The 20,911-nt window shown below is 39.0% G+C and overlaps 1 protein-coding gene across 5 annotated transcripts in view; it reads right to left on the bottom strand.

Moving 5' to 3' along the window:
- Positions 1-20,911, bottom strand: part of SNX14 (sorting nexin 14) — a 97,481-nt gene that overhangs the window by 990 nt on the left and 75,580 nt on the right. For 3 of the 5 annotated variants that reach the window (XM_055433029.2, XM_055433032.2, XM_055433030.2), the window contains 7 exons: positions 19,349-19,389; positions 19,102-19,221; positions 15,905-16,028; positions 15,474-15,638; positions 14,672-14,767; positions 11,913-12,004; positions 9,091-9,147 (listed from right to left, as the gene is read on the bottom strand). In XM_055433029.2, coding sequence (XP_055289004.1) covers positions 9,091-9,147; positions 11,913-12,004; positions 14,672-14,767; positions 15,474-15,638; positions 15,905-16,028; positions 19,102-19,221; positions 19,349-19,389 — 695 coding nt within the window. Of the gene's footprint in view, positions 1-7,961; positions 8,177-9,090; positions 9,148-11,912; positions 12,005-14,671; positions 14,768-15,473; positions 15,639-15,904; positions 16,029-19,101; positions 19,222-19,348; positions 19,390-20,911 lie in introns of those variants that run through there. The other 2 variants (XM_055433033.2, XM_055433031.2) reach the window with 1 other exon arrangement.

Here is a 20,911-nt window from a genome sequence, read left to right as displayed (position 1 = left end):
CCACCGTGTACCTTTGAGGAGTTGGGACACGAAGCGCAGCAGATACTGGGAAAGGCCAGGAGCTGCAAAAGGCCATCTAAGGGTAAGGAAAGACTGGGATGCCCAGGAGCAACTTCCATTAGAGAAGAGAAACAGCTAAAGCCCATTTACTCTTGCTACATAGATATTTGCTAGGGAGCAGCAGCAGAATGCCTAACACATGGCATTAGCTACTAATAATTTTATGACATTCTATCAGTTTTCCATTTCTTTCCTCCTTCTTCCTAATGGGAAGGTGTCAGAAGAGAACCTTCTTAGAGAAGGTGTAATTCTAAACCTGCACCTGTGTCTCCCTAGCAAGATGTACTTATTCTAGGCACACACACACACACTTCACCCCTTCCTCACTTATGGAAAATCCAGAGGAGAGACAAGGTTGATTTTTCAACTGGGCCACCTAAGTTTGAAGTCAGCTCTGCCTCCGTATTTGAACTGTCATTCTCAAGCACAGACATGAGGACTCCTGCCTGAGAGTGGGAGCACCCTCTGAGTGGGTGCTCAGGAAATACCCAGACTAATGCCATACAAGAACTGAACTGAACTGACTTGCTTAAAGGGGTAGTGGGGACCACGTGAGCCTGCTCATCATTGCATACATGATTCAACAAGAAATGGGAGGCCTCACCTTAAAAAAGAGTGAGCAGACAACAGCTAAAGGACTGAAGAGTGAGAATGTTTGTTTTTCAATGTTTACAAATATTAGGTACTCTTGATACAAATGTACTTTTAAATTTCATAACTGCTTTATAAAGATTGCTGCAATAAAGAAATGCCCTAGGGTCTATGCATATAGAGATTGACCATAAATGAATGCCAATAAGATTGTAAGAGAAAATGTCAATAGGATTGCATTTGGGCTACATTTTTTATACTTGGCCAGTAAAACAGGGTAAACCCTATTGAAGCACAAATTTTTAAGAACATTTTTGTAAGTTTTCTAAATCTGTGTGCCTGTATTGTTCAGTGGTTTAAGAAATGACCTAAAAATACTTTTCAATTGTAGGTTCCAAACAATAAAATTGAAGATACACTCTTTGTCTTTGGTAGTTATTTCTTCTCTCAAGCAAATACTTATAATCCAAGACAATATGACTGAAGGAAAACTCTTTTGACAGTTTATCACTGGTATCACTGCCCATGATTATAAGCCCCCTGCCATCTGACACCCCTTCCTATATCCCATCTTAACCCCCTAAAAATAAGAAAAATACATTCAATTTTTAGGTAGGAAAGAACAGTAGATAAAGGGTACTTAAGACTAATGCGACTTCCCTGGTGGTCCAGTGGTTAGGACTCCATTCTTCCACTGTGGTGGGCACAGATTCCCCCTGATCAGGGAACAAAGATCCTACATGCCACACGGCATGGCCAAAAAAAAGAATAATAAAATTTATGGCTTTTATGTACAGAATCTGTTTTGATGCCAGTAATGGTTTCCAAAAAATAAAGATGTTCAAGTTATATAGTATTTGGGATTTTAATTAATTTATCTGAACAGGCCGTGCATCTAAGAATCTTCCTCAGTTAATACTGATGATACAGCAGACCAGCTATTACACCTTGAGCAGACACGTTAAATCCATTTGGTGGCAGGGCTGCGCTGAGCAGTTTACAGCAGAGTAATTTCCCTCAGGGGGCTTCCCTGGTGGCTCAGTGGTTAAGAGTTCACCTGCCAATTCAGAGGATATGGATTTGATCCCTGGGTCCAGGAAGATTCCACAAGCCGCAGAGCAACGAAGCCTATGTACCAGAACTACTGAGCCTGAGTGCTGAAATTACTGAAGCCCACTCACTCTGGAGTCCATGGTCCACAACAAGAGCAGCCACTGCAATGAGAAGCCTGTATACTACAACTAGAGAGTGGCTCTGGCTTGCCGCAACTAGAGAAAGCATGCACACAGCAGCGAAGACCCAGCACAGCCAAAAATAATTTTTAAAAATAACTTGGCAGGTCCCTTCCTATTTGTGAGAGTTGCCAAGACTTGCTTACATATCCAGGTTGCCGCATTTGCTCTAGTGTGAGTGAGTGAAATCACTCAGTTGTGTCCGACTCTTTATGACCCCATGGACTGTAGCCTGCCAGGCTCCTCTGTCCATGGAATTCTCCAGGCCAGAAAACTGGAGTGGGTAGCAGTAGCCATTCCCTTCTCCAGGAGATCTTCCCACCCCAGGTATTGAATCAAGGTCTCCCACACTGCAGGCAGATTCTTTGCCGTCTGAGCCACCAGGGAAGCCCAAGAATACCAGAGTGGGTAGCCTATCGATTCTCTTGGGGATCTTCCCAACCCAGGAATCACACTGGGGTCTCCGGCACTGCAGGCAGATTCTTTACCAGCCGAGCTACCAGGGAAGCCCTTCTAGGCTGCTCCACAATTTCTTCAGGTAACCTCATCACCACCTATCCGTGCTGCACCAGTTTTTCTCCACCTTGCATTATAGAAAAATATGGATAAAATATGGATACAGTACTGCCTTCACTCCCAAGGGCACCTAGCATAATGCTGAAGTGTTAAAATAAAGCTTTAGTGATTAGGCATAAATGTAGGGAGTTACAATGCAAAAGGAAACTTACAACTCAATGTGGGACAGCAATGCTCCTAAAAAGCATCAACCAGGGATTCCCTGGTGGCTCAGTGGTAAAGAATCCGCCTGCCAATGCAAGAGATACAGGTTTGATCCCTGCTCTGGGATAATCCTGAATGCCATGGAGCAACTAAGTCCATTGCTTAGAACCTGGGAGCCGCAACTACTGAGCTAGCACAGTCGTCAGTAAATAATTAAAAACTAAAAAACAAACAAACACTCAACCAAACTCATCACTTGGAGTCCTTTTTGGGTTCCTTCCCAGCTCTCTGAGTGTCAAGCACTGGAGAGCCCCAGGGGGACAGTCCTTGGACTGCTTCTGTCTTCTCTTTACACTTAATTTCTCTGTGCTCTCTTCAGTTTTACATCATAATGCTGGTGACTCTCAAATTTATACCCCTGTCTAGATCTCTCCCATGGACTCCAGATTCACAAATACAATGGCCTACTTGGCATCTCTGCTGCTGCTGCTAAGTCGCTTCAGTCGTGTCCAACTCTGTGCGACCCCATAGATGGTAGTCCACCAGGCTCCTCTGTCCATGGGATTTTCCAGGCAAGAGTACTGGAGTGGGTTGCCATTGCCTTCTCCATCTCTAGTTGAGATCATTAACAGGCAACCCAAACTTTACATGCCCAAAAGTGGATTCTTGATCCCCCCTCAAAACTGGTGCCAGGCACAATTCCCTTCGGCTCATTTAATGGACCCTTCATCATTCCTATTGCTCAAACCGAACCTTGGAATATCCTTGGCTGCTCTGTTTTTCTCTCAAACTTATAACCTAAAAGAACTAAAAGGAGACTTCAGCTTCTCAAAAACGTCACAAGTACTACCCTGACTCAAATCACTGTCATGTCAATTACTTCACCAGCCTCTAAATGAGCCATTTGTCTCTACTGTTTTAAATTATTTATTTATTGGCTACACGGGGTTCTTGTTGCTACATGAGGGCTTTCTCGCAGGGAGTGGGGGCTACTCTGTTGCAGTGTGTGGACTTCTCATCACGGTGGCTTCTCTTGTTGAGGAGCACAGGCTCTAGGGGGCTCTGTGCTTGTGGCACATCAGGTGTAGCTGCCCAGAGGCACATGGAACCTTCCCGGATCAGGGATTGAACCTGTCTCCCCTGCAATGGCAGGCAGATTCTTAACCATGAGGGAAATCCTGTCTCTACTTTTACTCCACTTTAGTCTCTTCTCACCACTCTCAACACAGGAACCAAAGTGATTCTACCACAATATTAAAAAGATGTTGCTCATGTGCTCAAAATCTTTCCATCACAGACCAAGTAGAAGTGAGTTATCAGAATGGCTTCCAAGGACCATTGCGATCTTGTTTCCCATCACTTCTCTGACATTATCACCTTCACGCACCGTGACTGGGGCAGATTTCTTTCAAAAGGGCACACTTCCACTCAAACCTTAGTACTTGCTATTTCTCTACTTGGAATATGGGCTCCCAAATATCTGCATGGCTTAATCTCTCACCTTCAGGTCTTTTTCTTCAATGTCAATGATCACATTAAACTGCAACCCTTACCATTCTATTTTCTTTTTCAGATTTTTTTTTCTGAGCACTTGTTACTTTCTAACATACTATATACTATTTTCTTATTTAAAAATACATTGTTTATACTGTCTCTGTTCCCTGGGCTACATGTAAGCTTATAAATGCACACATATATCCTTGGCATCTGAAACTGCCTGGCACATAGTAAGTGCTCAATACCCACGTCTATAATAAATTGAATAAACCATGAATAATTCCTTCTCTGCTACCTCTTTCTCACCCTCTGGACTCAGTCCAAAAGCCACACAGTCCTTTTTCTCCAGTATCAGCTCCTCCAGAAGATAATTTCTCTATCTAACCCCCCTTTTCATCATGCAGAGCAGTTTGCCTCTTTTTTACTATAACCCCTCTGCAACCAAAAGGCCAATTAAGTCTTCCCTGAAAAGGATAGCTGCCTTTTTCTAAAAAATAAAATTTCTAGCCTCCTTCCCTGCTCCCTGGATTTCCCAGGTAGCGCTAGGTCAAGAACCCACCTGCCAATGCAGGAGACCTAAGAGACACAGGTTCAATCCCATGTACAGAGGAGCCTGGCGGCATGGGGTGACAAAGAGTTGGACGTGATTAAGTGACTAAGCGTGCACACACGCACCCCCTGCTCCTTAATTTGAAGGTGATTACAATTTTTCTAATTAGCATCCCTTCTCCCTCTCCACTTTTGTCCTTCTACATCAGGGATCAGCAAACTACAGCCTAAAGGCCAAATCCTGCTTGCCACTGCTTCACATAAATAAGGTTTTATTGGAATACAGCCACATCCAATACCTGGAATAATACTTTAGCGTAATTTGATAGAAAAAAATCATCAACATCAAATTAATAAAAAGAATAGTGAAATAAAAAACCATTTTCAGTGGACTTAAAAATCTTCCAGGGTCCTTAGGTCTCAGGTTAAGGATTTCTCCTCAGGTAGCCAGCAACAATGAAGATACTAACATATACATAAGAGAACAGTCTTTGAAATGGAAGTGGAGTGGACTAGCAAGATCTATTTGTTTGCTCATTCAGTCGGTCATTTTTATTCTAATGCTGACTATATCTGAAGTTACAACTTATGTATATATCATTACAAAGAACAATGGCAAACTAGACTTCTGTTTATATTTTTATTGTAAAATCTGTTTTTCTTAAGTCAATAAATAATTTTAAAAACATTTATCTATTTGGCTGTGTTGGGTCTCAGTCGCAGCATGTGGGATCCTCGTTGCAGTACTTGACTAATTGTGGCCCACGGGCTCATTAGCTGTGGTGCAGGGCACGGGGGGAGTATTTAGTATTCCCGGGCCATGTGGGAATTTAGTTCCCCCAGCAGGGATCAAACCTGAGTCCCCTGCATTGGAAGGCAGATTCTTACCCACTGGACTACCAGGGAAGTCCCAATAAATGATAATTTAAGTGTTTCAATCATTTCTCAGAATCTTCTGATATCTATAGCTTAATGATTTTAACACAGACATAATGTCCTTTATAAATTTCAGTGTCTTCTCATCTATTTAATTTATCCCCACAACCAGAGTTATTTCTCGAAACACATTTCACAATGTAAAACTCATGCAGTATAAGACATACATAAAGATGGACAGAAAGGAAAGTGCAAAGTAAAATATCCGAAATGCACCAGGGGACCATTAAAGGAATCCAGAGTAATCACTTTTGGAAATAAAGGTTCCTTTCATGGGGCAACACTGACAAGAGTACAAGACTACAGACGGATCTGTCTGAATTCCAACTTCACCACTCTCTCTAGCTTCAATATAAATGACAAGAGAGGAATAATACTATCTCACAGTTACTGGACGGTGAAATGTGATATAAAATGCCTGGCCAATGGGGAATGCATCCAGTTCATTTCTTATTATGCAAACGACTTTGTATCTATAGATTTTTATACATCACATTTTCTTTAAATAGAGCTCACCCATTGCTATGGATTTAATTGTGTCCTTCTAAAATTCACATATTAAAACCCTAAACCCCAATATGGCTATATTTGGAGATGATGCCTTTAGGAGGTAATTAGACTCTTTTGAGTCCCTTGGACTGCAAGGAGATCCAACCAGTCCATCCTAAAGGAGACCAGTCCATCCTAAAGGAGACCAGTCCTGGGTATTCATTGGAAGGACTGATGCTGAGGCTGAAGCTCCAATACTTTGGCCACCTCACGCGAAGAGTTGATTCACTGGAAAAGACTCTGATGCTGGGAGGGATTGGGGGCAGGAGGAGAAGGGGACAACAGAGGATGAGATGGCTGGATGGCATCACCGACTCGATGCACATGAATTTGGGTGAACTCCAGGAGTTGGTGATGGACAGGGAGGTCTGGCGTGCTGCGATTCATGGGGTCACAAAGAGTTGGACACGACTGAGTGACTGAACTGAACCGAACTGAAGGTTAAATGAGGTCATGGGCTTAATCTAAGAGCATTCGTGGCCTTATAAGAAAAGAAGAAGAGAGCGAAAGATCTCTTCCTTTCTTCCCACACGGCCACACACAGAGGTCATGTGAGTACACAGGGACAGGGAAAAAAGGCAGTCATCTCCAGACCAAAGGAAGAGGTCCCAGGATGAAATGTGCCTTTTGGGCACCTTGATCTTGGACTTACCAGCCTCCAGAACTGTGAGAAGAAAAATTCTGTTAAGTCACCCCATTTATGGTATTTTATCAGAATAAGCCCAGGTTGTTTGATACTCATAAGAATTTTTTCTCATCTAAATAAACAAAATATCATAATTTATAAGAAAGTAGGTAAGAATGGCATAAAAGGGCTATAAATGTTTTATTTTTCCAGCCAAAATGCTATGGATTTAAAATGTGAAGAGTTAGCTTGATTAATTTCCCACCTGCCCCTGAAAAGTAAGTAAAATGTTGAAGGCTTGGTTAAAAGCACTGATGCACAGAAACTCATACACAGTTTAGAATTTTTAAGCAATTAAAAAGATAATAGAACTACTGGCAAAACCTTTTAAAAATTTTATAATATCTAAAGACCATTTTTCAAAACTGGGAAAAAAATAACTGAACAGTATCATTCAATTGGTTTCACTTTCCAAATTATATTTAGAGTTCCCACATTATCAGCACTTGATACATAGTTGAAACTCAATAAATATATTCTGAATGTACACTACAGCCAATAACCAAACACAAAATGCCAGATCTTGAAACACAAATATGATTCAGGGAGAAAACATAGCATGAAGAGAAATTATAAGCAGAACTCTAAATGTTGAACCTTTAAAAATAATTATTTAACTTTCCCCAAAGAATACAGTTAATTCAAACCTTTCTTTTAGAGAGACAACATAAACCAAAAATCCACTTGACTAAACTGTTCATATAAGCTTTTGGATTATGTTACAGACGTTCAGTGAAATGCAGTTGTAATCACAAGTATCTGTAAGTACTCAGTTTTCACACACAAAAGGGCTACATATAACCTGTTAATCATCTAGGAAGAGTAAGAAGTCCCTTATTTGTTATGAAAAACTCATAAAGTATGTCTTCTTTACAGACACACAGTTAACTACACAGAAAAATGAAAAGGGGGAGTGGAATAAATCTGCTAAAATTTATTAACTCCAAATAAGACAGCAAATCAGCTCTCTACACTAAAAATAATTATTTTAAAAGTGATACAATACTTTTAAAGTTATCAGTCTAATTAATTTGCCCCAAGAAGATTATGAATTATCTCTTTTAAAAACAGCAATAACAAGCGACATAGACCTAAGAAAATTTGGATACGAGATGTAAAATGAAAGACTATGAGACCCAATGTGTTTTCATCATTATTAAATTTGTTAGTCTTTATTAAAACAACAAAATCAAACCTTCAGACACTGAATTACATGATATATACAAGAATATACAAAAGTAAAAGAAAAAACAGTACATATATACTACACTAGCACAGCAAACATTTCAACTTGTTATTCTATCCCAAATTCAAATGTTTATATCCAGGACGTCACAGATGTAACTTCCTTTTGTACCTAAAGTAAAAATAAATCTATTTAATAGAAGAGAAAAAACAAACAAGAATTCATTTGTGAATTGCCTAACAGTTCCAGTGTATTAAAATTCTAACCTAAAACATATATATATATATATGTGTGTGTGTTAAAACCCACAAGAAATTAGCTGACATATGCCACAGATAATATTTACATTTTAGAGAGGAGAAAAAAAGCATGTGACAGACCTCATAAAGTTTCAAACAGAGAGCTGGAATTTCCTGGTACTAATTCCTACATAAATTGAACACAAAATGTTCATAATTGCCACCCTGTTTTAATACACACTGAATATTGCTATAACTTGAAAACTTGTATTCAATAGGTAAATAGTCCAAATCTAGTTCCCTCTATAAAACTAACATTTCACTGCTGTATCACAACCCTGAATAGTTATTTCATCTGACCAAAGGGATTAGTCAAAAAAATAAAAAAGGTAAAAAACAACGCTCAAAACTCAAAATCTGCAGGATTCAAGGTAATAATATCAGCATCCTCCAACTCCCATTCATTTTGTGTTCTTGGCTTCATATAAGCTCAACTGCTTTAAAAACGTTCACACAGCATTCAGTGTGCAGATGACAGCCTGCAGAGCTTGGCCCATCCTGGAGATAGGATGTACACTCACACCTTCCTCTGGCGAGGCACTACAGGGTATAACATCCCATCTGACTGGAATCAGGAAGGGGGAAGCCAAGGCAGGGGCTATTCAGTTCGTACATCCCTAAATCCACTCTATGTTTAAGCATGTTGAATGAAGAAAATACAAACAGCTATTTGTTAAGGTTGTTCATTTTTAAAATGATCACAAGGATTTCCTTAATTTTTATGTCCCTAATAAAATGTCAGTACACCATTAAAACATAAAGAAAGCACTGCTGCTTTTCAGTTACCTTATTGAGCTCTGGAAACAGTTCTTGTATCACAATGTCCAATAAAACGTAAGTCAGCTAAAATGCAAAATATGAGATTTTAAGGAACTGGACAAAAAAAAAAAAAACCAACAAAAGCAGTTTCAACAAGATCCATAATGTTCTATTTCTAGTATGAGTTTTAGACAGATATGTTTTCACATGTTTACATTTTATTATTAGGCCTCGTAATTTATTTTATATTAAATATGTTGTATAAAACAACAATTTTTTTTTCCATCTATTTTATTTTATTTTTTTCAAAAACAATTTTAGGAATTTTTACTTAAAAACAACCTTATCTTAAAATGGAGTAACTTTGGTTTTACGAGCAGCAAGCAAAGTACAGAAGCAAAAATGCATTACAGGAGCATTAAGTTCTACATTAGGTCACAGCGTCTAATCTGAAATCACACCTGTAATATCATTTTTCAGGATATCTGGGAATAGTTATTTCCCAGGATGTCTATAAGCTACTCTATTTTGACTTTTAATTGTAAAAAAAAAAAATTTTTTTATATAGCCAAAGCAGCTTTCACCATTAAAGAAACAAGCCTGATACAAAATTTTAACTGTGTTAAGGTCTCAACAGAATATGTGAGACTAAAGGCAAAGGAGAAAAGGAAAGATATAACCATTTGAATGCAGAGTTCCAAAGAATATCAAGTAGAGATAAGAAAGCCTTCCTCGGTGATCAATGCAAAGAAACAGAGGAAAACAACAGAATGGGAAAGACTAGAGATTTCTTCAAGAAAATTAGAGATACCGAGGGAATATTTCATACAAAGATGGGCTCAATAAAGGACAGAAATGGTAGGGACCTAACAGAAGCAGAAGATATTAAGAAGCGGTGGCAAGAATACACAGAAGAACTATACAAAAAAGATCTTCATGACCCAGATAATCACGGTGATGTAATCACTTAACTAGAGACAGATAACCTGGAATGTGAAGTCAAGTGGGCCTTAGGAATTCTCACCACAAACAAAGCTAGTGGAGGGGATGGAATTCCAGTTGAGCTATTTCAAATCCTACAAGATGATGCTGTGAAAGTGCTGCACTCAATATGCCAGCAAATTTGGAAAACTCAGCAGTGGCCACAGGACTGGAAAAGGTCAGTTTTCATTCCAATCCCAAAGAAAGGCGATTCCAAAGAATGCTCAAACTACCGCACAATTGCACTCATCTCACATGCTAGCAAAGTAATGCTCAAAATTCTCCAAGCCAGGCTTCAACAGTATGTGAAATGAAAACTTCCAGATGTTCAAGCTGGTTTTAAAAAAGGCAGAGGAATCAGAGATCAAATTGCCAACATCTGCTGGATCACTGAAAACGCAAGAGAGTTCCAGAAAAACATCTATTTCTGCTTTATTGATTATGCCAAAGCCTTTGACTGTGTGGATCACAATAAACTGTGGAAAATTCTAAAAGAGATGGGAATACCAGATCACCTGACCTGCCTTCTGAGAAATCTGTATGCAGGTCAGGAAGCAACAGTTAGAACTGGACAGGGAACAACAGACTGGTTCCAAATAGGGAAAGGAGTATGTCAAGGCTGTATATTGTCACCCTGCTTATTTAACTTATATGTAGAGTACATCATGAGAAACGCTAGGCTGGATGAAGCACAAGCTGGAATCAAGACTGCTGGGAGAAATATCAATAACCTCAGATATGCAGATGACACCACCCTTATGGCAGGAAGTGAAAAACTAAAGAGCCTCTTGATGAAAGTGAAAGAGAAGAGTGAAAAAGTTGGCTTAAAACTCAACATTCAGAAAACTAAGATCATGGCATCTTGTCCCATCACTTCATGGCAAATAGATGGGGAGACAGTGGAAACACTTTACTTTTGGGGGCAGACTTTACTTTTGGGGGCTCCAAAATCACTGCAGATTGTGACTGCAGCCATGAAATTAAAAGACGCTTACTCCTTGAAGGAAAGTTATGACCAACATATTAAAAAGCAGAGACATTACTTTGCCAACAAAGGTCCACTTACTCAAAGCTATGGTTTTTCCGGTAGTCATGTATGGATGTGAGAGTTGGACTATAAAGAAAGCTGAGTGCCAAAGAATTGATGTTTTTGAACTGTGGTGTTGGAGAAGACTCTTGAGAGTCCCTTGGACTGCAAGGAGATCCAACCAGTCCATCCTAAAGGAAATCAGACCTGAATATTCATAGGAAGGACTGATGTTGAAGCTCCAATACTTTGGCCACCTGATGCGAAAAACTGACTCATTGGAAAAGACCCCGATGCTGGGAAAGACTGAAGGCAGGAGGAGAAGGGGACAGCAGAGGATGAAATGGTTGGATGGCATCACTGACTCAAGGACATGAGTTTGGGTAAACTCCAGGAGTTGGTGATGAACAGGGAGGCCTGGTGTGCTGCAGTCCATGGGGTCACAAGGAGCTGGACACAACTTAGTGACTGAACTGAACTGATAAGCAGTAAAATGTTAATTGCAGTTATTCTAATAACCTGAATGAATGACAGAATTCTTGATATTTAAATTTTTACTTTATTTCATGAATTTTTGCTACCCTGGTGGTGCTAGTGGTAAAGAACCTGCTTGGTATATTCCAAATTTCCTATAATGAGTATTTATTTTCAATCATGTTATTAAAAAAAAAAGGTAATGAGCAAAAAGAGTTAACAAAAGACACTTTTATTCCATCCACACGTTTGAATTACATTGCCTTCACTTAGCATAGTATCACTTCATAGTTAATATACCAGACATGCTACTGTGTCATTCACTAAACCAAGCTGACACGAGTCAGTCTGCTTTAATGAATTTTACCTGCTTGTTGAGAACTGGCTGCTGTAAACCATCAAAAAGAAGTCTGATGCTTTCATACTTGGCTTCTTCACCAATACACTTGACTATCAAATCTAAACAAGAAAGCCACATGTGAAACAATTTTATATTATAAAATGACATCACTTACTGGATCATAAGGTAAAATCTCTAACCTCTCCCTCAGGTATTATGTAAAAACTGTAAGTCAGCATTTCCTAAATCAGTGCTTCAGTAAGAATCTCTCGGAAAAAAGGGCTCTGTGGTCAAGTTGAGAAATGCAGTATCATGAGTCCTGAATTTAAAGATTCATAACACACAAAGCATAGCTGTAACCTCTCAGGAATGTTACCGTCAAGAAATCTGCTTTTAAAGGATAAAAGACAGTTGGGAAACAATACATATTTTACTATCACATTCAAGTAAAATAAAACACTAGGTACATACACTTCTGCATACATAGAGAGATACAACGAAACTGTTAGGATTAACACCAGTTGGAGCATACCGCTACTTCTGCACAGTGGGGATAGGATCACTTCTACTTTACACTCTTCATATTTTCATGTTTGAATATCTTAATGTTTTTTAAAATTTAATTAATTTAATTTTATGGTGAACAGAGACTGTCTTCAATGAATATGACCAATTTATTGCTGAACTTTTTGCAAAATTACTATTAACTATCTTACAGAACAATCTTTTGGGAAACTGTTTAAACACAAGTTTGCTCCCAAAAGTTCTAATTCGTGTTTGACTACACAGCTGTCATGCATCACTCCTGGTACCACAGTCAGTCCTTATTAAAATCCGTGCTGAATGGTTTCCTCCAAGCAGGAAAACAAACTTAAGTAAACAGGGTGCTCAAATATTTGTCCTTTCCCCTCCAATCATAATGAAACACTTAATGTTGTTCAGGAAAATCTTCATTCTATGTCTGCTTTTACAGGGTAAATCTAACCCTGAGAGGCAAAATTCAAATTTTTTTTTAAAATGTTTTATTGGAGGCTAATTACTTTACAATATTATATTGGTTGGTTTTGCCATACATTGACATGAATCAGCCCTGGGTGTACATGTGTTCCCCTTCTTGAACTCCCCTCCCACTTCCCTCCTCCCCTTATCCTCCCTCTGGGTCATCCCCATGCACCAGCCCCAAGCATCCTGTATCATGCTTCGAACCTGGACTGGTGATTCGTTTCACATATGATAATATACATGTTTCAATGCCATTCTCCCAAACCATCCCACTCCCACAGAGTCCCAAAGACTGTTCTGTACACCTGTGTCTCTTTTGCTGTCTTGTATACAGGGTTATCATTACCATCTTTCTAAATTCCATATATATGCATTGGTGCATATATATGCAATACTGTATTGGTGTTTTTCTTTCTGGCTTACTTCACTCTGTATAATAGGCTCCAGTTTCATCCACCTCATGCAAAATTCAATTTATAGGAAGTTCAGTAGATACTTGATATTTTTCAAGAGAGATGGCCCATAATGCATCTTTGTGGATCTCCTAAATCACTAATACTACACAGAATTTCCCAATTAATATGCATGAAGCATCATGGATGAAAACAGACGATCCTTTCAGATTCTTCAAGAATCACTGAGGAGGAAATGAGTAGAGGACAACAGAAAGGCATGCTCTGCTTCCTCACTGGCTAAAGCACCCCTTTCCAAACGGAAGTCTCGACACAGATGTGACTCAAATTCATGGCTGAGCAAAATTACAACTATTATATTCACTGGCTTTCCATGTTTCTAAATATTAAAACTAAGTTAAAACCATGAATGCTATATTACAATATAGAAGGTCACGGTATTACATTACAAAAGAAGGAAGAAATGACTTCATCATATACCTACAGAAGATTCACTCAAAAATAGCTGTGGTTCACGTTTACATTCAGACTGGGGACAGAAACTGTCTTCAAAATTAAGCAGGACCATTCTAAGACTCATTTTTCAATGATGAACAATTTTTACTCTATATTTTCTTGCTGGGCATTACTCACTCACACCTGACTCCCAGATCTCATCTTATACCATTGCTCCTCCAATTCCAAAACCTGGATATTTAACAATGCCTCCAGAATAATGTATAGTTAGGCTTGTCACATTCAAAATGTCCCAAATTAAGTACCATCTGCTTTGACCCCTTGATGTTTTTTCCTTATATTCACATCTCAGTAAGAGGTTACTAACCATTCACTCAAGCCTACCTCCTTTATGAGAGGGATTCACCCTCCTCCTTTGAGATACTGCATAACCTAAACAAGCCTCTATTATCACAGGTACGTCTTGTCTGTGTGTCTATCTTCCTGCCAGATTGAGCTACCCAAGTACAGTTTTTATATCTCTGCACTGTGCTAAGTGCCTGGCACATGGAAGGTGTTCAATAAACTCAGGATGAATGAATGAATTCGGACCTCTAACTCACACACACTAATGTAGCTCTCCTCGTGGTGAAGTGAACAGCAGGACTCCAGCTGTCTCACAGACATACCACTATGATCAGTTTGATTCTAAGTTACTGAAAGAATCCAACTATTGTGTGAGTAGAAACAGCCTTATCTGAAAGTTCTTAGTGCTAACATAAAAACCAAATTCCATTTAATGAATGAGTTAATTTTAACTGGTTCTTATGACTACTTCTAAAATAAAAACTCAGTAAAAAGTGCCTCAATAATCACTATACATTGTGACCACCAAAGAGTGCTAATTTATATTAAACTACTTTTTAAATATTATACCTGGAATGTAGTTCATCATTCCTTCAAAAGTCTGCTTTGCTCGTTTTTGCTTATCTTGAAGAGAGCGAGGTTCAGTGTTTTCACAAAATACAGCATCTAAAAAGAGACAAAAAAATATTTGCTGGGTTCAAGAGAGAGGGAACATGTGTATACATATGGCTGATTCATGCTGCTATCTGGCAGAAACCAACACAACACTGTAAAGCAAATATCCTCCAATTAAAAAATTAGGGCTTCCCTTGGTAGCTCAGTAGTAAAGAATTCACCTGCCAATGTAGGGGACAGTTCAGTCCCTGGTTTGGGAAGATCCCATATGCTGAGGGACAGCTAAGCCTGAGAGTCACAACTGCTGAGCCTGTGCTCCACAACGAGAGAAACCGCTGCAATGAGAAGCTAGCTCACCACCACTAGAAAGCAGCCCACACTCGCTGCAACGAGAGAAAGCCCGAGTGCAGCAACGAAGACCCAGAGCAGCCATAAATGCTCAGTTGTGTTCGACTCTTTGCGACCCCATGGACTGTGTAGTTGACCCCACTGGACTGGGTTGCCATTTCCATTTATTAAGCAGCCATAAATGAATAAAATAAATCTTAAAAAAAGAATCTTATAAAAAAATTTTTTAAAAAGAAACATTTGCAGGAATTTTCACCTGTTATATACAAAGTATTTCCTCATGGTAGCAATACTAATAAAAGCAAAGGAAAGCCAGGCTTCTCACTCTTTGAGATCTAATTAAAATTAAATAAAAATTGATATTCAATTTGTATTCAAACATGAAACAAACACATGAGGACATACAAACCTCTGAGAAGTGTTATAAGTGAAACCAGACGGTGCTCCTGAAAGAGTTGCTCTAGTTTACAATGAAGATAGTAATCAGTATACATTTCCAGGGTGTTTTTAAAGAGGATTCGAGTTCCCATTAAGAGATGATGAAGCCAGTCAGGAACTTGGAAAACCACCTGTCCTAAGAAGGATCACACAGAACATTTCATTAAGGTAAATAGATACCTGAAGATTTTCCAATACAAAAATACAAATGGTCAAGATTTTATTTTTAAACACTAATAACTTTAACATGCTCAAGACCAATTATATTCTATATATTGAATTCTTAATTTAAAAAGTACCTTCAATTTAAAAAAATTATAATGGAACGATACACGAAGAGCATCAATTTGCATCACAGAAGAAATATAACATGGGTTTTAACAGTAACCACAGATATCTTACCTACATACATCAGGTAATCATAAACTCCTTCTACAGTCATCATTTCCATAAAATAATTCTGATTTTGCCTTCTTTCTGTATTCTCAGCACGGTTTGCATTATTCTTATACAGATCATTAAAAAGCTAAAGTAAAAGTTGACATAATAAAAAAAGTTTATTACACAGGTTAATAATAATTACTAAGGCTTCCCTGGTGGCTCAGAGGTTAAAGCGTCTGCCTCCAATGCAGGAGACCTGGGTTCGATCCCTGGGTCGGGAAGATCCCCTGGAGAAGGAAACGGTAACCCACTCCAGTATTCTTGCCTGGAGAATCCCATGGACGGAGAAGCCTGGTAGGCTACTGTCCACGGGGTCGCAAAGAGTCGGACACGACTGAGTGATGGAACGGAACGGAAAGTAATTACAGAGCAAGACGTTTAAACTTTGTCCAATCAAAACAGAATAGTTAAGAAAAAAAACATAATATCAGAGTGGTTAAGATCTGCCCTCTAAATACCACATTTATACCCAAAATTGAATTAAAAATACAATACTTTGGGGGGCCAAAATATTAAATAAAAATCTACCTTCATTTTAGATGCAACAGACAATTCCTCGTCCATACAAAGAATCCCTTTGATTTTTGATATCAAAAGAAGTAAATGAACATAAACCGATGCATAAAACCATTAGCACTAGGACTTCCCTGGTGGTCCCGTGGTTAAGAATCTGCCTGTCAGTCCCCGGTTGGGGAAAGATTCCACATGCCCCCAGGTAATGAAGCACGTGCACCACCACTACTGAGTCCACGCTCTGGAGCCCATGCGCTGCAGCCACTGACATGCACGCCAGTGACATGCAGTGCTCTGGAAGCCTGGGCTCTCCAGAGCCCACGCCCTGCAACAAGCGAGACGCCTCAGCAATGAGAAACAAGCACCACAACTAAAGAGGAGCCTCCACTCTCCACAACTAGAGAAAGCCCACGCAGCAGTGAAGACCCCGTACAACCAAAAATAAATACATAAAATCATAAAAAAAAAACACATTGGGAATAGCTGATTTTAATTCCAACATGATTGAAAGGTTATAAATCACTGTTCAATTAAAGGATGCTTACAAAATGAACATTAATATTTAAGCTAAATTTATTTGGACAAAGTAATCAAAGAACTAATGTATATGAAAAAAATATGAAGAATTACTCATAGCAAAATAATAAAATGCAACTAAATCTTAGCCCTACCTACTATACCAAAAGTATGCAAAAAAATCTATCATTAATAATAATCAAAGAACAGATACTAAGGAACTAAAAAAAAACTGACAGAAAAGGTAAACAAAACGATAATATGGACAGTCTTTGTTATGATGGGTCAAAAGAGCAAAAAGAAAAGGAAAGAAAAAGAAGACAATGCCAGGAATAAAAGGGCACACAACCATAGATGTCAGAGGAAAATGAAAAGAGGATATTATTGACAACATAAGGCCAAAATTTTTCACATTTAGATAAGATGGAGAATTTATTAAAAAGTACAACCTATCAAAATCTGACTCATGAAATAATACATCTGAAGAATATTATAATCATTAAAGAAATTATACTGGTTAAAAAAAAGACTTCCACAAACAACACTTGAGGCCTAGATGACTATTAACAAGTTGCTGCTGCTGCTGCTGCTATGTCGCTTCAGTCGTGTCTGACTCTGTGCGACCCCATAGACAACAGCCCTCCAGGCTCCCTGTCCCTGGGATTCTCCAGGCAAGAAAACTGGAGTGGATTGCCATTTCCTTCTCCAATGCATGAAAGTGAAAGTGAAGTCGATCAGTCATGTCCGACTCTTCACAACCTGATGGACTGCAGCCCACCAGGCTCCTCCACCCATGGGATTTTCCAGGCAAGAGTACTGGAGTGGGTTGCCATTGCCTTCTCCGATTAACAAGTTATCACTATTTAAATAACTAACACTCTACCAGCAAATAGAGAAAACGTAACTTTAATACCAAAACTGACAAGGATACAATAAGAAAGAAAAACTCTAAGGCCAAGTGCACCCACAAACATGGAGGTAACTTTCCTAAACTTCATAAAGGATATCTACAAAAAGAACTACACTATATTATTTAATGGTGAAACACTGCAATCACTCCCTTTGTATAGCAGATCCTAGTCATGAATGAAACATAACTGCCATCATTTGAATACATAAATCTAAACGAATTAACAAATACACCACTAAAATTAACACAAGCCTACCAAGACTTGTGAATTAAAAATCAATACACAACAATCAATTGTATTTCTGTTTACTAGCAATAAACTTATAAAGTGAAAAAAATTAAAGATACCAGTCATAAACCAAAGAAGTTCTCTTGAGGAAGAGGGTGTTATTCTTTGAGCTCACAGAATCCCCCATGCTGGGTACTACTCTGGCACTAAACTGAGCTTCTTGCAGACAGGAAATTTATCTGTTTTTCCTTTTTTCTTTGGCCATGCTGCACCACTGTGGGATCCTAGTTCCCCCGCCTTAAAATCAAGGCTGTCTAATTGGACAGCAAGTGGAAATTTGCTGTATGATGCAGGGAGCTCAAATCAGGTGCTTTGTGATAACCTAGAGAGGTGAGATGGGGAGGAAGGTGGAAGGGAAGCTCAGGATGAGGGGGAACATATGACTAACTATGGCTGATTCATGTTGATATTTGGTAGAAACCAACACAACCTCCAATTAAAACTTTAAAAAACAAACCAAAAATAAGCACGAAGTCTTAAGCACTGGACTGCCAGGGAAGTCCTCGGAATTTATCTTTATATTCCCAGTGCCTAGCACCCAATAGCAGGCACATAATCAAGTGCTTGTTTAATGAAAGGATGAAATACTTTTTAAGTCATTAAAATTATATAATACCATCAAATAAACACAAATACATTATAGAAATTAATTCCCTGATTACTGGAAGTTGGTGATTTATAACCTAAGAAAACCACTTTAAAAAATTCCCCAAGAGAGAAATGGTAGGAGCTGATACAGATTCTTAAGAAACATTTACCCACTAAAGCAAAGAACCAAGCAACTACCTACAATACCCTCATTATCCTTTACAACTGATTTCCATACAAAGACATACAGTCCCATCCATTTCATTAACACAGAATTCTCTCTTTAACGGAAAAGTCATAAGTAGTACAAACTTAATGGCTCTCTGAGACAATGCATAGTACCTTCTTATTATTTTCTGAAGTAGGGCTGAGAATGGTCAGTTCTGGTTTACTCGGTTTAGGTTTTGGAGATTCACAAGAATTAATGAAATTCATGATGAAAGGTTCCAAATGTTGACCTTTCTGTGGAAACCATGGTATAAAAATAAAAAAATCAAGATTATGATTTTTCAGTATCATATAGCCAATTAAAATTTACTAATATTTAAATATGCTTATAACTATCATTTTATAGAATGCCCATATTCACCTCTTTCATTAGTTTTCCAGGAACAGATTTTATAATTTTCCCTGCAATTAAAAATAAAATATTAATTTTAAGAAGATAAAATATATCCATAATTGCTTATATGAATACTTCACTAGGTAATTTTAAATACCAAACAGCCAAGTAAAAAGCAAAATGGACCATTTCACACTTGACAAAAATTTATAATAAACATGGTATTAACTGTTTCCAGATACGGCACATGGGATACTTCAAAACAATCCAGTGAGGTGGGAGGTAAGTGACGGTAACAGGTAGCTAGACCAGGGATCTCCAAACAGAAGAAATAGGCTGCAAGTGTCAGATATGTTTTATCTCTCTCTAAAGCGTCTATGGGGTCACACAGAGTCGGACACGACTGAAGTGACTTAGCAGCAGCAGCAGCAGCAGCAGCAGCAAAGTGGCAGGAGGAAACAAACAAACGTTAGATTTTTTCCCCCTTCTCGATACAAATTTAAAAAGGTTTCTTTAAAAATTCTGTGCTGCCCTGATGACCCCTGGTTCCACCTAAACTTAACTCTTCTCAAACCTTGAGCTGACCAATGTGGTTTTTCTTATGGAAATGTCTGTCTTAAGCTATGCTCATGAACTATGTATTTACCCTAGAGTCTGTCCTCAAGTGGGTTCCCCTAAGACTCAGAACCCACTTGACAAACCAGCGTGCTTCACTCAGGCGAATGTCCTCGTAGGCTGTGTTAATGAGACTGTCCTGGCTTGAAACAGGGCCTGTCTCAAGACTCACGTCAGTCATCTTAGGGCCAGGACAACTCACCGAGTGCCAGTGTTGCCTCAAAATGCACGCTGTAGGCGAGGGGCCTGGTGCCACTCTCTGGCACATTTGCTTTCTCTAATCAGCAGACTGCGAGCAGCTTATATCATCCGGCTAAAGACTAGCAGGGGACACTCTTTCTGTCCCCCTTTCTGGTGTCTATGTCAGAATGTTTATCTCTTTTATACTTAGTTACACGAAAGCTCTCGTCACTGGCCCTGAATTGAATTCCTCTCCTCCAGAGGCCAAGAATCCCAGCGTCTTTCACGGCTCAGTGACAACCTTTCATCTTGAGGGCTCATCCGGGATTCTTCAAGACGAGGTAAGGACGCTTGGAGCTCTGGTTCTTTGTTCCCCTAGCAAACACGTTTTCTGCTGAACTTTACTAACTCTACAGTGCGCTTGTGTGAATGAATGACACGCCCTGCATGAAGCAAATGAGAAGCCCTGCTTTGCTGTTTAGAAATGCCTCGTAATGACTGAAGGCAGCCCCCAAAAGCGAAGCCTTGTTGGGGTTTTATACCGACCTGCCAATGCCAAGAGACATCCAACCTCCCTGCAAGGGGAGCAGACAGAGATGGATGAAGCATGTGGACCGAACTCTCTTTTCTCGGTCAAACTTTCCAGTCTCTTTGACCATTTCATAACTTCTTAAGAAATAGAACTACTAACCTACCTTTGACTGTGTGGATCACAATAAACTGTGGAAAATTCTGAAAGAGATGGGAAGACCAGATCACCTGACCTGCCTCTTGAGAAACCTGTATGCAGGTCAG

This window comes from Moschus berezovskii, chromosome 10 (genome assembly GCF_049115385.1).
Source record: "Moschus berezovskii isolate FMDL1 chromosome 10, NW_MosBer_1.0, whole genome shotgun sequence".
Classification (NCBI taxonomy): domain Eukaryota; kingdom Metazoa; phylum Chordata; class Mammalia; order Artiodactyla; family Moschidae; genus Moschus; species Moschus berezovskii.
The sequence above is the reverse complement of the archived record's forward strand: the minus strand, read 5'-3'. Positions and strand labels throughout refer to the sequence as shown.